This window comes from Eumetopias jubatus, unplaced genomic scaffold, assembly GCF_037043125.1.
Source record: "Eumetopias jubatus isolate StellerSeaLion01/CBP00866 unplaced genomic scaffold, mEumJub1_p1.0 scaffold_1, whole genome shotgun sequence".
NCBI lineage: Eukaryota > Metazoa > Chordata > Mammalia > Carnivora > Otariidae > Eumetopias > Eumetopias jubatus.
In genome coordinates, this window is record NW_028274807.1 from 201,191,246 (window position 1) to 201,208,652 (window position 17,407).

Genomic DNA, 17,407 nt, shown 5'->3' on the forward strand with positions numbered 1-17,407 from the left:
TCATTCTATAACACAACTACTTTGTCTTTTGCTCACTTTTTAATGGTTCTTATGGTTTGCTTTATAAATCTGATACACTGCTCCAGTTGCCTGTGTTTTCTCCTGTTTGGTTACTTGTTCTTTCTTTTGGGCATCTTCTAATGAAAAGAAGTCCTTGATTTTAAGAGTGAAATTGGGGCTCCTGGGTGGCCCAGTCCATTAAGTGACCGACTCTCTTGATTTCGGCTCAGGTCATGATCCTGGAGTCCCGGGATCGAGTCCCGCATCGGGCTCCCTGCTCAGCGGGGAGTCTCCTTCTCCCTCGGATCCTCCCCGCTCTCATGTGCTCTCTCTCCATCTCTCATTCTCGCTCCCTCAAATAAATAAATATCTTTTAAAAAAAAAATAATAGAGTGAAGTTAGTCCTTTATGATTAGCACTTTTTGTGTTGTGTTTGAAATATTCAAGTTTTGTTTTTTTCACGGGTCTTTATCTAGAATTGGTTTTTAACATGGGGAAAGTGGTTGTTTCTGTATGTTAATTGTATAGCTAACCACCTTGCCCTGTGATTATTTCTAGTAACTTTTTGGCAGATTCTTTCAGGTATACAGTTTTATTCTCTACAATCAAACTGCTTGCTTCATTTTCTTAATTGACTACTTTGGGGTACAACCACTCTGGCAGCATTAAAGTGACATGGTAATACTGTTACCCATGTCGTGCTCTTGATTTTGGAGGAGATACTGTAGGCATGTCTCCAGGAAGGATGACATTTGTTGTATGATTATTGATAACAGTCTTCTGGGGGCTCAGGAAGTTCCCTTGTATCCTTGGTTTTCCAGGAGCTTGTCATGAGAGATACTGAGCCTTATCAGATACTTCATGGGTATGATCAAATAAGTCTATAAAGTTATAGACTCATAAATGTTTTTTTTTTAAAGATTTTATTTATTTATTTGACAGAGAGAGAGAGATAGCGAGAGAGGGAACACAAGCAGGGGGAGTGGGAGAGGGAGAAGCAGGCTTCCCGCGGAGCAGGGAGCCCGATGTAGGGCTCGATCCCAGGACCCTGGGATCATCACCTGAGCCGAAGGCAGACGCTTAACGACTGAGCCACCCAGGCGCCCCACGTTTCTTGATTTTTCACATCAATTTATCGACTTTATTATTTCAGAGAACCAACTTTGGGGTATATTGAGTCTCTCTGTTGTATGTTTTAACTCTGTCGTATTTTTGCTTTTTATTTTTCTTTGATTTTTATCCTTGTTATGCTTTTCTCCGTACCTTCTATATTCTGTTATTCTTTTTCTGCTTCTTCTCAAGAATATAGAGCGTGTAAACATCAAGCTTTTTTTTACTTTTCTGATGTAAGTTCAAGAAGGCTTTACGTTTCCCTTTCCCTCTTTGTGCTATTTTTACTGACTCCCAAAATTACATTTCTAAGCACAGAGAAATTTATATTTTAAACTTCTAACTTCTAATTTCATTGCATTATGGTGAGAAACCTTGGGCTGTATGTCACTGACTTTTTGAAATTTGTTAAAATTTGCTCTTCGACTTAATTTGTGACCAATATTTTTTAATGTGTAACGTGTGAGCTTGAAATTAAATACGTATATATTCTCTGATTGGTGGGCATAGAACCATCTTGCTGCATTTACATCCACTGTTGATCTTAATTGAGTAAAGTATATTCAAATCCCCACTGTGAGGCACATTTTTATCTCTGGCCTGCCATTCTGTCAGTTTTTGCATTGTATAGTTTGACACTCTTTTATTAGGTTCCTAAAAGTATGAAAAATTAAAATTTTCTGGTGAATTAAACCTTTTCTTCATTACATTGTCACCCTCCATTTCTAATAATGCGCTATTCTTGATGCCTTTATTAAGTAATAGTACTATGAAAATGCCACCGTTCCTTGGGTTTGCTTTTGCCTGGCTTATCTTCTATGCTTTTGTATTTCCCATTTTCGTGCTCTCTGTATGGATCATTTCTTTAGAGGTGTTTTATAGCTTTGTGCTTTTCTTTTTACCTGGTGTAATCTGTTTCCCTTGACTTCATTTCTAGAAAATTTTTTGATCTTTGGGTTTTTAAAAAAAAAAATCTCTGCACATCTCTAATATTCTCTTGTTGATTGGAGATCTTTATTATTCTCTCTTTTAATTATCTGTTAGATCGATGGCTGTGCTAGATTTGGGATCTGGCAGATCTCATCTTGGCAATCTTGAGTGCTGACACTGTCGATTGATGGTTCTGCTCAGTGTTAGTGGCTTCCTTTCTTGGTGTTTTGCTCTTTGTGAGCTCATTACTTGGACAGCTACAACTGGGATTAGAGAAACTGTCTGCAGAGGATTTTGTTTCTCTTAATAGCCAGGGGTTGCCACTGGCTTGAGATCCCGTTTGGCCATCCCCCCGGCCGGCTCTGTAGAATCCCAGGCTTCCTTTCCCTGCCCTGGACCTGGCTAGTCCAGGGCTGAGCTTCCTGATGCTGAGCTACTCAAAGCAAATATGTCTGGGTGTGACCCTACCCCTCCAACGTTCCAAATACTCTATCCAGGTACAGGATCCCAAATATAGACCCTGGCTCCGCTACTTCCACACTCTGGCCCCACTCCTGGCACTCTAGTCTTTTGGGATTTTTTGGAAGGTAGTAATCTTCTACCTTATGTGAGATTCATGATATCCCAAACTATCATGCCCCCTGGAGCTCCTGGTCAGTCAGAATTCTGAAAGCGAGGTTTGCTTCCATCTGCAAGAATTAGAGCAAGAGGGATTTTCCTATTCAATAACTTTAACATGATTAGTTTAAACTGTTTGTTTAAATATGTTTTAAGTATTCTCATTGAGGATAAATGCTACTAGTCTTGTTATTTACAAGAGGATAATATTCAAATTAAAGCTGTAGGGTATTTGAACGTTTTTATTTAAAACCACGGCAAACCCTCATTATGTGTAAAATATTTGTTTCTGTATAAAATTCTAAAACCAAAAATATTTATCTGATTGTGTTCTTTGTTTTTGAAATCTTCATTAACTTCTTAGCTACATATAGTTAAGCATATAATTAAGCTTATATATAGTTAAGTTATATATATATGTAGTTAAGACTCCCTTAGTACCACATTCAGGGCTCTTCCTCCTGAGGCCCTTACCAGCATTATGTCCCTCCTTCTGATCTTTCCCATCTGTCCCCCTCCCCCTTTCCTAGTCATCACCAAGGACTCACGTTTTCCCCACACCCTTGAGTCTTTCTGTCTCTTCCCTTGAAATGTCCTTCTCTATACTTGTACTACACACCCCCAGCCCCAGCCATGTCTGCATGGCTGTAACCATTTATTCTTCCCCCACTGAAACAGTCATGCCCTCTGTGCTGCTCACAGCGTCTCCTGCATGCACATCTGTGATGGACTTGTCCCTTTGTGTCTTCTCCAGCCAGAATGTGATGTTCTGGAGATTCAGTGAATATCTAGCTCAGCATTATTTCTCCAGTACCCGACGCAAAATACTCCAAATACATCCTCATTAAGCATTGGTTAAATAGTAATAAATTATTTGGGGTTCTTTTTTTGCTTTTTTGTACTTAAAATTTTTTTGAGGTATTTATTTTTATACATGCAGAACAGTAAAAACCCTCAGTGTGCAGCTCCATGCATTTTCACAAATTAAACACACTGATGTAAGCAGCCCCAAGATCAAGAAAAAGATCATTACCAGCACCTCAGGCCCCCCCTCCCCTGAACCATTTTCTGTCTGCCCACCCCTTCCCTGGTTAACCGCTGTCCTGATTTCTAACACCATTGATTACTTGCATCTGTTTTTGAACTTTGAAATTCATATAATCATAAAGTCTGTGTTTTATGCTAGACTTCTTATGTCAGCCTTACAGTTGGGAGACTCATCCATATTATTGTGCGTACTTGTGTTTCAAGCATCAAAGGTGTATGGTAGCTTTTACCTTTGTTCCATATTTGTGTTACTTGTTCTTATTCTTTTGCTCGTAGAAGGGGCTGAAGAGGAAAAAATGGAAACAGATACTGATGGTCAACAGCCTGAAAAGGTGAAGTCTGTCTGTTTGAATTCTCCTACCACAGGAAAGACACAGAGAGAGCATGCCTTTCAGAGCATAACGGTTTGGGTTTATTTTGACCTTTGATCCCTCTCAGGGGATTACAAATGATTCTTTCAGCCATTGGACTTTGCTGGTTTAAGGTGTAATTCTCACAAAACATAACATATGACATTTTTCACTCTTCATTCTGGGAAGATTTATCTATTCCCCGGCCTCCTCTTTTATATCCCTTTCAGGCACAGTTGGGAAAATGAATACAAAATTGTGGTTTTTATGAATATTGAATTACAGGGCTTGGTCCTGTACTTGTGCCAGAAGAGAATTATAGAATATTAAGGGATTTTGTAGGAGAGTTAACTGCCAGCAGGAAAATAATCAGGCAGGTCTTAATAAGAAGATGATGTTTGAGGTCGGTTTTAAAGAGCAGGTAGCGCAAAAACAATTGAAATTGAAGTGGAGGACAGGGAATCAAAGATCCGACCAGCATTGGAGGAGGGACACTAAAGCCTGTGTGCAGAAGGCACCATCACAGTGTCCCCTGTGTCTGTGACCCGCCCTCTTACTCAGAGAGGCTCGGAATGCCTGGTGAGTAAGGCAGAACAGGACTTTACAGTGTCTTCGAGATCAGGGGCACGTGATTTAAAAATGGGCAGAGGACCTGAATAGACATTTTTCCAAAGAAGACATCCAGATGGCCAGCAGACACATGAAAAGATGCTCAGTATCACTCATCATCAGGGAAACACAAATCAAAACCACAACGAGATATCCCCTCACACCAATCAGAAAGGCCAATATCAAAAAGACAGCAAGTGTTGGCAACAATGTGGGGAAAACGAACCCTTGTGTACTGTTGATGGGAATGTAAATTGGTGCAGGCACTCTGGAAAACTGTGGAACTTCCTCTGAAAGTTAAAAATAGAACCTACCATTTGATCCAGCAATTCCACTACTGGGTGTTTATCCCAAGAAAATGAAAACACTAATTCAAAAAGATATGTACACCCCTGTGTTCACTGCATTATTTATAATAGCCAAGACATGGAAGCAACACAAAGGTCCATTGATAGATGAATAGTTAAAGAAGAAGTGGTGTGTATCTTACACACACAGGAATATTACTCAGCCATAAAAAAGAATGAAATCTTGCCATTCACAACAAAACAGAAGTAGACCCATAAATACAGAGAGGAAACTGGTGATTGCCAGACGGGAAAGGGGTTAGAGAGATGGGCAAAGTAGGTGAAGGAGGATTAAGGTACAGATTTCCCATTATAAAATAAATAAGTCACAGGGTTGACAGCATAGGGAATATGGTCAATACTGTAATAATGTATGGTGACAGTAACTAGCTTTATCACAGCATTGTGTAATGTATAGAATTATCAAATTGTTATGTGGTACACCTGAATCTAATAAAACTTGTGTGTCAGTTATACTTCAGTGAAAAGATAAGATTAGCACATGATGAGCATTCATTCACTATTTGAGTGAACATATACAAGCTGGGATTTAAGGTCTTGATTGCCATGTGTTTTAAAATTGTAATTAGATGAGGATGAGGTAAAATCGTTCTTACACTGTTCTAAATATTATGCTTTGTACTTTAGATTTGTGCATTTATGAATTCATCTGGTTCCTAAACAGTCTCATCAAGTCAACGATAATCTCTTCATTTTATAGACAGTGTTACATGATTTGTCCGAGGTCACAGGGATTTCGAAATCCATAAATGAAACCAAATTCTAACCAGAGGAATTGAAGTTTTTGGTCCCCAGAGCATAATCACTGATGCCCTATTGTGACTCTTCCCAAAAACCATTAGCAAATGACTCTATTAAAGGGCTTTGTCAGCTTTTTTATTTTGGCAGCATTCCATCTTGCTTCTCTGTTGATCATGTCCAGTTTAAATGCTCTTGGTCCTTTTGGACAGGTAGTCGATCATTCGTTTGTTCATTTATGAAGCCTTTCTCTGTTTAACCAGTAAGTAATATATATGAATTTGCATGACATCCTTTGGACATTGTGACCCTGGCTTTATAGCAGAGGGCACAGAGAGGGTAGGGACTGTGTGTTTTGGAGGTGTATTGACATGTGAGCACTCAGGTGTTGAGGAAGTGAAAGATATTTCTTTGAATTTATTAATTTCTTTTTCAGCTCTTCTCTCCAAGGCCCTTCTGAACCTAGTTCATTTCCTGACAAAAATAGTAGAGGCTTTTGTTACTCTAAGGCAATGTCACTTGTAGAAAGACTGTTTTTGCTCACTCTTCTTTTCTCTTCTTTTGTACCCCTTTCAGGCAGAAAACAAAGGGGAAAATGAAACAGACGAAGGGGATAAAGCACAAGACGGAGAAAATGAAAAAAATAGTGAGAAGGAGCAGGACAGTGAAGTTAGTGAGGATACCAAATCAGGTAATTCAAAGAAACTCTTTAGACTTCATTTATTTTTAAAAGATTTTATTTATTTGAGAGAGAGCGAAAGAGCTGGAGGAGGGGCAGAGAAAGAAGGAGAGAATCTCAAGCAGACTCCCCATTGAGCACGGAGCCTGACGTGGGACTTGATCTCATGACCCCGAGATCGTGACGTGAGCCAAAATTAAGAGTTGGATGCTTAACCGACAGCCACCCAGGCGTCCCCTCTTTAGACTTTATTATGTAAAACTAAAAAACACTGGAGAAGTGGGGGCAGTTTAATTATACAGAAATATTACCTTACTCGTTTTGGGTTTGTTTCTTAATGTAACAGTAAATGCACGTTAGAGTTTGAGTTTTATTTTGCTCCGAGGCACCAGTGCTAATGCTAGGGGCTGCCTTGTGTCAGTAGCATGTAGACAGACAAGTTGTTCTGTGTGACTGAAGTCACCACGCAGACGTGCCATTTTGGTCTCCGAGTCAGTGGCTTGTGGAAGTGCTTAGCTCTCAGCTTCTGATTTCCCGCAGACCCCAGGGTTTCCAGGAGCATTGCATTGACTGATCTTGTTGGTCTTCGGGCTTAGTTCCCTTTGTCTCTTCGGGAACTACACAGAGAGCTTGGAGAAATGAAGGGGAGACAAAGTGTACTATTCAGAAAATCCATCTCAGATAGAGGCGCACTTACATGCATGGAATGATTCTGCACAAATCTTAAGAAGGCGGTGGCACTGAGATCTCTTTGTAACCTCAGTCCTAGTTTGTCATGTGGCGGAGGTGAGAAGTATGGTGGCTTATTGAGGCTGGGCACACTGGTAATAAAGCTTTCTGATTTCTTTCAGAAGAAAAGGAAACTGAAGAGAACAAGGAACTCACTGATACTTGTAAAGAAAGAGAAAGCGATCTTGGGAAGAAGAAAGTAGAACACGAAATTTCCGAAGGAAATGTGGCCACGGCTGCCGCAGCTGCTCTCGCCTCAGCTGCAACCAAAGCCAAGGTTTGCCGCTCACAGCCCTTGCCAGGCTCCCTTCAGCTGTGAATGGTCGCCTTGTTTTCCGTTACTGGGAACGGTAGTACCCAACAGGAGATGACTGCTTGACCGGCATTTCTAGGTTAAGAATTTGCAGGCAGGAGGAGGGGCGGGGGTGTGAGTCGCAGATCTGGTCGGGGGTGGGGGGGCTGCCTTCCAGGCATTCCTTGTTCCGCTCTGCACTTGGCTCTTGGCGTGTGGACACTGCGGGGGGGGTGGGGCACAGAACTTAAAAGTCCCTCGTGTTGGCCTGCATAACTTGTCTCGGACTATTCCAGTTTCTGCTCGATTGAAATGTTTGTGATCTTTAAGACAAAAATCTGTTTCCTTGTATAAATACTTCACCCTTCTCTTACAGACTGAAAGGAGAGGGGGGACCTAAAATAACTCTTTTTCTTCTTGAATTTGCCAGCTTTTCTGGGGGTGGTTTTCTCTATTTATAACCTAGTATTGGCTTCATGGCATATTTAAGAAGAAAGGAGAATGTTATTTTCCCCACTTTGTGTTAATTTAGCATTTTAAAGCCTTCCAGGCATGAGTATGTGAAGTTTTAAAAAACACCTTTTCACCTCTTCTCCATCCTACCCTCCGAAGTAGTTTCCTTCCATCGTGGATTCCCATGTTCTGAGCAGTATTTACTGGAACATACCTAATCGTTTTATCTTGAGCTGTTCTTAATCTATTGGTCAAGATATTCTTTCATGGTCTTTAATACCCACAGACTGTACAGCTGCTGCAGACTACTTCTCCAAGTGTTTAATCTGTGATGCATGATTTATAACAGACCCACAGATGACCCAGTTCAAACCACGAGACCTCCGTTCTGAGTGCCCACCATCGGGCATAGGTGCCGCCCGTGAGGAGGGGGGATGTTGCCAGTCCCTCCAGGCGGCTACCCCAGCTGCTGGTTCCTGTTACAGTAGCTGGAGGTCCTGCATGTTCAGACTTCCCAGTCTCTTCCCAAGATGCCTCCTGATCTTCATGGTGATTTAACTGCAGTATTAGGTAGTCTCTCTCCTCTACCTTCCCCTACCTCTGGGGACTCTTGACAGAGTGAGTACTTACGTGGATACCAGTTTGACGGTGGTTTCAAGTCCATTTGGTTTTGCTCCTTCATCAGAAGTAGTTTTTGGAGCCTCTCTTCCTTCTGCCAGGTTGGACTCTGGCACCTCATTGTCTCTGAGCTGAGTTCTCATTGTTCAGACTGTCACCAGGGACCTTAAGGGCCGCCTTGGGCCTGTTTCACAAATGAACTGGAGGCCAGGAGGGCTTCTGTCCTTTGTGACTTTTATCAGCAGACAGCATACCATCCCCCCAGTCTTCAACCCACAGCCTGGGGTCCTCTCTCTCTCCTCTCTTTCTTTCACTTTCCACGGCTGCTAAGCCACCAAATCCTTCCTGGTTGTGTTAGTGCCCCTGGTGATGCCCAGCCCCTTCACTACTCCCTTGGGCTGGCTTCCCATCATCTGTTGCCTGTCTCTTTCAGCCCATTCTGTGTTTTCAGCCAGAGGAATCTTTTTCATTTTTTTTTATTGAAGTATAACTCATATTTGAATGAGTCTATTGAATATACGTCTACAGCTAGGGAATTTTTCACAGACTGAGCCCACCTATGGGCTCACAGACAACACCCACATCAAGCAACATAACATTCCCAGCCTTCCAGAAGCTTCCTCATATTCCCTTCCAGTTACTGTGCCCCTCCCCCCAAGAATGGTTGCTAGCCTCTTAATGCCATGGATTACTTTCTGCTTTTTTGACTTCATATAAATGGAATCATACAGTATGCAGAAAAATCTTTAAAAATACAAACAGGAACATGATACTTTCTTAAATAAGCTCCCTAACTCAGGCGAAAATTTCAAACTCTTTAGTGTGCAATTCACGAGTTTTCCTGCTCAGGACCCTTCTCGGTTCTCAGGCGTCATTTCTTGCCTGTCCGACCTGAACTGTCTCTTGCAGTTCTCCCAGACAGAACCCACTGTGACGTCTACGGCTGGGCTGTTCTGGACCCACTTCCCTCTCACAGAGTTGTTTCTCTCCCTTGCCCTCCCATTGTTTCTTCTCCCTCTGCCACCGTGCCTGCTTCATTGTAGGTTGCCAGAGCAGGAACTAAAATGGTAGACTCCGTAAAACATTTTACAGATGCTTCATGATGTTTTCATGGCGGATGAAAACATGGTGGCCTCATAGCTGTTAAGATGTGCAGCTTTGGACACAAAAGTTTGTGTATTGTGCACTCCTGACCACCTTGCAACAGCTGTTTGATTCTTTTACTGTAGAAAAACTGCTTTTATGGATCAGTTGCTCTGGTCCTTCCATACTCCGTACAAGGTTTAGAAGAGTCCAAAGAACATTTTCCTTCCAGGTCACTGAATTTTTACTCCCTCATGCTCACTCAGTCTTATTTCTGATAACTGGGAACTTAGATCATTATTCTCATGACAGCTGCCTTTCCACAGATCTGTGAGTGATACACATGTGTGTGATGCATGACTTGGCACGCGTGAACTGTTGAGTGCCACTTACAGCTGGGTGTCATGCATTTCACAGCACACATAATCATTTGTGTGCTACATGGGAATTAAGGGTAAGGAATTCATTGAAATTACTGTAATTAGTACAGCTTATCTAGCCAATCCAAGTTTTCTCTTATTCTCTTTTTGTTCTTCTGTATCTATAAACAGCTTTGTTATTAAGAGTTTTCCTTGATACATTTTAATTGTTTGTCACACTGACATGGAGTGGTAATTATAGGTTCTGAATCTAGCTCCACAACCCGCAGGGAGGGTGGGCATGCTTTCTGGCTTTTCCCCTTCCTTGCCATATGAGGGACTCTTCAGTAGCACATCCATTTTTTCGTTGCACCTACTGACAAGTTGTGAATTGACCCACCTGAAGAGTGGTGTGTGGGTGTGAGAAGGAACACCATTGGTTGGGTGCTCTATATCCCTTCCATCTGGGTGCTTAGGTTTAGCTGGAAGGAAGAGTCCAGAACTATTGCTGGAATAAAGCAGAACCCCCCCCAAACTAAAGTATATATTTTTTCAGCAGCAGGATGATTCAGTTCTTCCAAGATAGCAGAGATTACATTTTCTTAAGACCACAGACATTTCTTTCAGATTGATTCTGTCACCATCCCATGTCCATGTACCTTGAAATGGCTAAAGTAGTTTTGTCTTCATGGTTACTGGGTGTTGGTTCTGGAGTAACAGGAAGATTCTTTCTTGCCCCTCAATGATACCTCTTACTTGCTCCCTTTTGCCTGAAATTCTTTCTTGAGATAGGAAATTTTTCATTGTACGTTGTAGTCCTTAGGCTTTACCAGATTAAGTATTGACAGAAATGGATTGACGCTATATGCATTGATCATTGAAACCATCTTTTTACTTGATACTGCTGAGAGAAGACAGAAGGAGAAATTGACCTATTTGACCATTTTGCCCACAGTTAGCTATATTCACTTTCATCCTTAAATGACTGAACAGAATCTACCCTTGTTCTACTAGTCGAAATCCATGCTTAGTTGTGTAGAGTTCACCTTAACTCTGTTACAACCAAGTTACCTCTTTGTTATCATTAATCTTTTTGTGGTTGTTCTTCATCTAGCATGCATCCGTGGCATGCTCCCTGACTCCATCATTCTTAAGTTCCATAAAGCCAGTATGTGAATACACGGGCGCTCCCTCCAGCCCTTCTTGGGAAGGTCCTGGTCATCACTGCAGCCAGACCTTCAGGATTCCCCAACCTGAGCATCAGCAGTGCTCTTGCCCCAGTTCCCCGTGGCTGTGTAACCACCACAAAACCTGGCAGCTTAAGAACATCATCACTTTATTGTATTTCACCATTGTTGTGAGTTAGAAGCTCAGGCCGACTTAGCTGGAAAAGTCCTGCTCTGTGTGGCATTGGCTGGGCTGTGAGGGGGGACCTGGGTGGCTGTACCATGGGGGACTGGCTGGCATCACCGTCCCCACACAGCTCATCTACAGAGTCATCTTGGGCTTCTTCATATTAGGATGGTATCACAGTAGTTGGACTTTTTACGTGGAAGCTTATAACTTTACGAGTAGAGTGTCCTGAACAATGAGAATGGGAACCTGCCAGTGTCTTATGGCTTGGGCCCCCAACCTGGCACTGTATGACCTCAACCCACCTCTCCCATTCAAAAGTTCTATCCAGATTCAAGGTGCGGGGATCATCGACCACACCTCTAGATGGAAGGCGTGCCACCCTAACCCCACAGTCTGCCCTCTGGTCACAAATTACCTACATTTCTCCCAGTTGAAAAGTAAAGATTCCATTGTTTCATGTTTATGATGTCAGGCTAAGGCTGGGGGTCTCAGGTCTTCTCTAAATCAAATCCAGGTACAGATGAAGCTCCCTTAGGAATGGTCTTTCAGGTACAGCTCCTTGCATCTTGGTCTTCTCATTTGGAAGAATTTGAGAACTGACATAACAGTGGTAGGACGTGTGGAGAAAAACTGCACTCACATTCAAGAAGAGTGAAAATGGGAGGCACCAAGAGAGCACTTGTGGTTCATAGTAACTTTGAAATCTAGTCAGGTGCGCATTTCCAGTGTCTTTCTTCACCAGGGGCCGGTCCTGCCCCCTATGACTTATTCTCTGCAGCTTTTGACTTGGCCTTCTGGGCTTTGGATTCCGCCTTCTGAGTCATTTTCCTTTTCCATTAAAAAAGCAGCGCTGTTTGGTGCTAAGGGGCCCTCTTTACCTGCAGTAAGAGTCCCAGAAGGAAAGAAGAGTGTGAAGGAGGTGGGGGGGGGGGCAGGAGGGGAAGAAATCATGGCTGATTGAAAACTCCAAACTTGAATGAAAACATTAGTTTATGGTAATATAGAATATAGGAGACATGTTCTAAAGATACTTAGAGATCCTCCCATCTCTTGAGAGGGTCTAAGAGACAGGCATACCCTTATAATTCTTAGAAATCATACCATGCACTTGGTTTAGAAGCTCTTACAGCCACACCTTGAGCTGTTTACTCTGAGGTCATGATTAACTGGTAGTGCTCTGGATTTTATCTTTGTCCTGAAGCCATTTTCTAGTTTTAAATCCTTGCTGGTAGCAACTAGAGATGAGAAACCGTTCTTTCTTCAAATCCTGCTCTGTTTGCTCTCAGTTGTCTAGGAGATTTCTGACTCCAATAATGATGGCCTGGAAACTGAATAGTTCCTTCTTTGGTTCCTTTCTCTTCTGGCTGCTTGTAATAAAATACCTAAAGGACGTTTATGTTTTGCCTGGAAATCACTTCAGCCAGATCCACAAGTTCGTTAATGACCCTTTCTGTCCACATCACTAGAAGTGACAGTGTTGTTAATAGAATAAAGATTGACTTCTCTCCGACCTCCAGTAAGTTCTCCCTCTCTGTCTCAAAGCTCTCGCCAGTGGTTTTCTTGAGGTCCTTTAAGCCTGCGCCCACTTCATGATCCAAAGCCATTGGATCTTTTTTGATAAAACAGCACCCCATTTCCAGATACCAAATTTCTCTTCCCAAAGCAAGACTTAGCAGTTAGAAAAAAGAAACCAAACAGCCATTTTATTATATCTCATGATTGTACAGAATTTGAGCCCTAAACACCTGGGGGCAGTTCTGCTCCACGGGATTATTTGTTGAGTTGTAGTGGTATTCACCTCATGGGTAGGTTCGTCTGGAGTGTCTGAGACAGATCCCTTCAAGTCCTGATCCTTGGCAAGGGTGGCTTGACCCTGTCCCCTCCTCATACAGTCTCATGGTCTCTCCCTGTGGTCTCTGGAACATACTTACTACGTGGCAGGTGGGGACTCCCAGAAGGAACGTTCCAAGGATCAGAACATGAAGTTCCCAAGCCGGAAGCTGGAAAATGGCACCACTCTTTTCTCTTGGGCAAGGCAATTAGAGAGCCTGTCTTGATTCCAAAGGAGGGATTATAGACCCTTCTCTCCATGGAAAGAAGGCCAGTGACTTTGTGGCCATCTTTAATCTACCACAAGTCCCTTCTAAGAATTCCTCAGGAAAGTATCCACTAAAATATCAGTTCTAAATAGACATTTGTAGATAACTGTAAAAGGCCATTGGATTTCAAATTTGAATTTTTAATTCCAGCTATGCCATTTACTCGTCTCTTAACCTGAGGCAACTAAAATAAATTTTCTGAGTGTGTATCATTTTGTTTGAATCAGAAGTCCTTTCTGATCTGCCTTTCTGACAAGATTATTATTATAAGAATCAAATTAAGTATTAAAAAATATTCTATAAGCTGGAAAGTGCCATATTTTGATGATTCATTAAACCAGTATCTGAATGTGCATTATGTGCTGGACTCTACTACAGTAGTAGGTTTATTTGGTACCAAAGAGATATGGATGGTGCCTGCCTCTTAGGAACTCACAGTCAACCCACTAATCTTGAACCTCACATTTTGGTTGACCCATTAGGATTTACAGTTAGTTGTGAAGGAAAAAAAAAACCAAAAAAAACTAAAGAACATGTATAAAATGCTGGAAATGTAACCTTAAGGAGTCAGTATCAAGTGAGATCTAATTAGGGATTATATACAATTTCATATAATGTATATTGGAATGAAACTCTTAAATACACAATACATAAATTTAGTCTACTTTTGCATATTTGATTTTTACACAAGTTATGTTATGGATGGATTACTGCTTTAGTAGATATTTAATCCCTCACAACAAAGATCTTTCCTCCGTAATGTCGCAGATGATTTTTGAGTTTCTTGAACTCTTTCATCTCTTAGATGTGGAAACAAACCCACAGAAGGTAATGAGAAGCCCAAAGTTAGGTGACTAGTTGTAGAACCAAGACCAAAACCCAGATCTGCGGACTTGGGAGTCTGGCTGCTCCCACCCAATACAGAGACATAATCTGATAAAATTCTCCATTCTAATCAAAATGTTTTTAAACATTTTACAATTAAAAACCCAACAGCTAGCTCAAAAAAAAAAGTACCTTTTTTTGTTGTTGTTTTTGTTTTCTCAGTATGTTTGTGATTTAAGTTTCTAATTTTGAAGAACCAAAAAATAACAGAAGAAAGAAGGAAACATCTAATACAGTTAACTCCTCCCTGTCTCCATGGGTCACCTTACTGGCCAGTTTTTTTTCTACGTGCCCTTCAGAAAGGAGTTCAGTTCCTAGTTAACTGACCCTTGGTGAGATTATTAACTTTTCTAAGCTTCAGTTTCTTTCTGTATATAAAGAATTCTTTTCCAGCAGGTTATTCTTAGAAGTAAAAGAAGTAGCATGAAAATACAGCATGATACCTAGAATGTCATAAGTGCTTAATAAAACCCAGTATTCCCCCTTAGTCCAGTAATGAATTTCAAGAGTTAACTCTCACTTTTACCTTCTCAGATTTTTTTTTTAAAGCAGACACGAGTTGTATTTGGATCCATTAACTTTTGTCCAGTGCTTCCTAACATTTATATAATCATTTCAAGGCCCTGTGAAGGTTTTGGAATTTCCTCCAGAATTTACTTCTAATAAGACTTTGTGTCTCTTTTACTGCATTGACTTAGTATGTGTATGTCACCAAATCTGTAAAGTAGCATAATTTTTTTTTAAAGATTTTATTTATTTATTTATTTGACAGAGAGAGACACACACACACAACACAGTGAGAGAGGGAACACAAGCAGGGAGAGTGGGAGAGGGAGAAGCAGGCTTCCCGCCGAGCAGGGAGCCTGATGCGGGGCTTATTCCCACGACCCTGGGATGATGACCTGAGCCAAAGGCAGATGCTTACGATTGAGCCACCCAGGCGCCCCTAAAGTAGCATAATTTCTTAGAGTCTTGATAACAGGACATATGGTGTTCTGTGAAGCATACTACTTTCTTGCCTTCTCCCAGGTGCAAAAGCCTTGTACCAGTAAAAATAAGGGTAGTCATAGAAGTCAAATAAAAAAGGAGGCTCTTCCCCTAGATCTAGAAATGCAGGAGATCAAGAAATGGCATGTTAATACATTCATTAGGATGCAGTCAGCAAAATTCAGAAAGTGAGGCAATGCAAAGGACCAGGCTGTTTCTTTCAGAGAAATCTGTTGGATTTCTCCTCTTACAAATAAAGATTGCAAGATGGAGCAGAGGAGAAGGTGCAGTCATTTGGTTTTAATAATTGTATAAAGAAAATCAGAGCTAATATATAAATAAACATTATTATTAAAGCCCAAAATATGAAAAAGCCAAATTTGATGTGGAACATTAATTCTTTTCTCTGGTTTCCACTCAAAATCCAAATGTTATCAAGCTCACCAGTGAACAGTTTTTATACTTGATATGGGGTAATTTTGATACCTATTAAAATTTTTTCTTTAACTAGAGGTCAGACTGAATAATTCTATAAATCCGTAAATAAACTGCCATAGAATTTAGAGATTGAAATTTTTGTTTTTTCTTTCCCTTAGTCTTTTACTCAAATTTGTTTCTTCAGTTTGAAGGCCACGGGTTTTTCATATTTCACTCCACAAAGCGCCCATGTTCATTTGTAGAGATTTTTGGTGGTTTTGCTAACCTTGAGCACGGGTGAATTCTATAGACTTTTGATAAAGGCTGCCACTTCTCCCTGTTCTGTCTACTCTCCACCTCATCTCCTTGTTGCCTCTCTCTCTTAAGTTGCCAAGCATGCAAAACATGGGGCTTCCCCAGGCCTTGGCCCTGGGTAGTGCAAGTCAGGTGAATGGATAAAATACAGCACAGTAACTATCATCGTGGAGGCTGTGGGAGCCATGACGCAGGGAAGCTGCCCCGAGGAAGTGATGCCTGATGCTGAGTTTTAAAAGACATGTTGGGGGGGTGCCTGGGTGGCTCAGTCATTAAGCATTTGCATTCAGCTCAGGTCATGATCCCAGAGTCCTGGGATCGAGCCCTGTATCGGGCTCCCTGCTCCACAGGAAGCCTGCTTCTCCCTCTCCCCCTGCTGGTGTTCCCTCTCCTGATGTCTCTCTCTGTCAAATAAATAAATAAAATCTTTAAAAAATAACAATAAATAAAAGACATGTTGGAAGTGGTCCAGGGCAGGTGGAGGAGGGTCTTCCAACAAAAAAGAGCTCCCAGGGCCACAACACTGTTAGCTCACAAGTACCAGTCACCCACTGTGTCCTAGGCACTGTTCTCCTTACGTTGTGTGTCTCCTCACCACCACCTCATGTGGGTGCAGTTGTTTTCCGGGGTCCTAGATGAGGAAACAGCACAGAGAGGCAGGGTAACTTCTAGGCCATGGTTACACAGACATACCTCGTTTTATGGAGCTTCACAGATCCTGCAGTTCTTTTACAGATTGAAGGTTGGTGGCAATCCTGAGTTGATCAAGTCTGTCAGTGCCATTTTTCAGTCTGTCACTGCAAAAGCAGTGCATTTGCTTACTTCGCATCTCTGTATCACATTTTGGTGATTCTTGGAATATTTCAAACTTTTTCATTATTGAATTTCTTACAGTGATATGTGACCAGTGATTACCGCTTGCTGAAAGCTCAGGTGGTGGTTAGTATTTTTTAGCCACGAAGTATTTTTTAACTAAGCTATATACATTTTTTGAAGCATAATGCTATTGCATACTTAATAGACTTTACAGTATAGTATAAACATAACTTTTACTTCTTTATTTTAAAGATTTTATTTATTTATTTATTTGACAGAGAGAGAGACACAGCGAGAGAGGGAACACGAGCAGTGGGAGTGGGAGAGGGAGAAGCAGGCTTCCTGCGGGGCAGGGAGCTCAATGTGGGGCTCGATCCCAGGACTCTGGGATCGTAACCTGAGCTGAAGGCAGACGCCTAACGACTGAGCCACCCAGGCGCCCCTAAACATAACTTTTATATGAACTGGGGAAATCAAAAAATTGATTTGACTTGCTTTGTTTTGATACTTGATTTATTGGGTGGTCTCAAACTGAACCTCCATTATCTC

General features: G+C 41.5%; 1 protein-coding gene across 3 annotated transcripts in view; it reads left to right on the forward strand.

The window, feature by feature from the left end:
• The window catches only part of SMARCC1 (SWI/SNF related BAF chromatin remodeling complex subunit C1), a 174,715-nt gene that overhangs the window by 122,577 nt on the left and 34,731 nt on the right, over positions 1-17,407 (forward strand). For 2 of the 3 annotated variants that reach the window (XM_028095898.2, XM_028095900.2), the window contains exons 22-24: positions 3,982-4,037; positions 6,347-6,461; positions 7,301-7,455. In XM_028095898.2, the coding sequence (XP_027951699.1) occupies positions 3,982-4,037; positions 6,347-6,461; positions 7,301-7,455 (326 nt within the window). The remainder of the gene's footprint in view (positions 1-3,981; positions 4,038-6,346; positions 6,462-7,300; positions 7,456-17,407) is intronic. The other variant, XM_028095899.2, reaches the window with a different exon arrangement.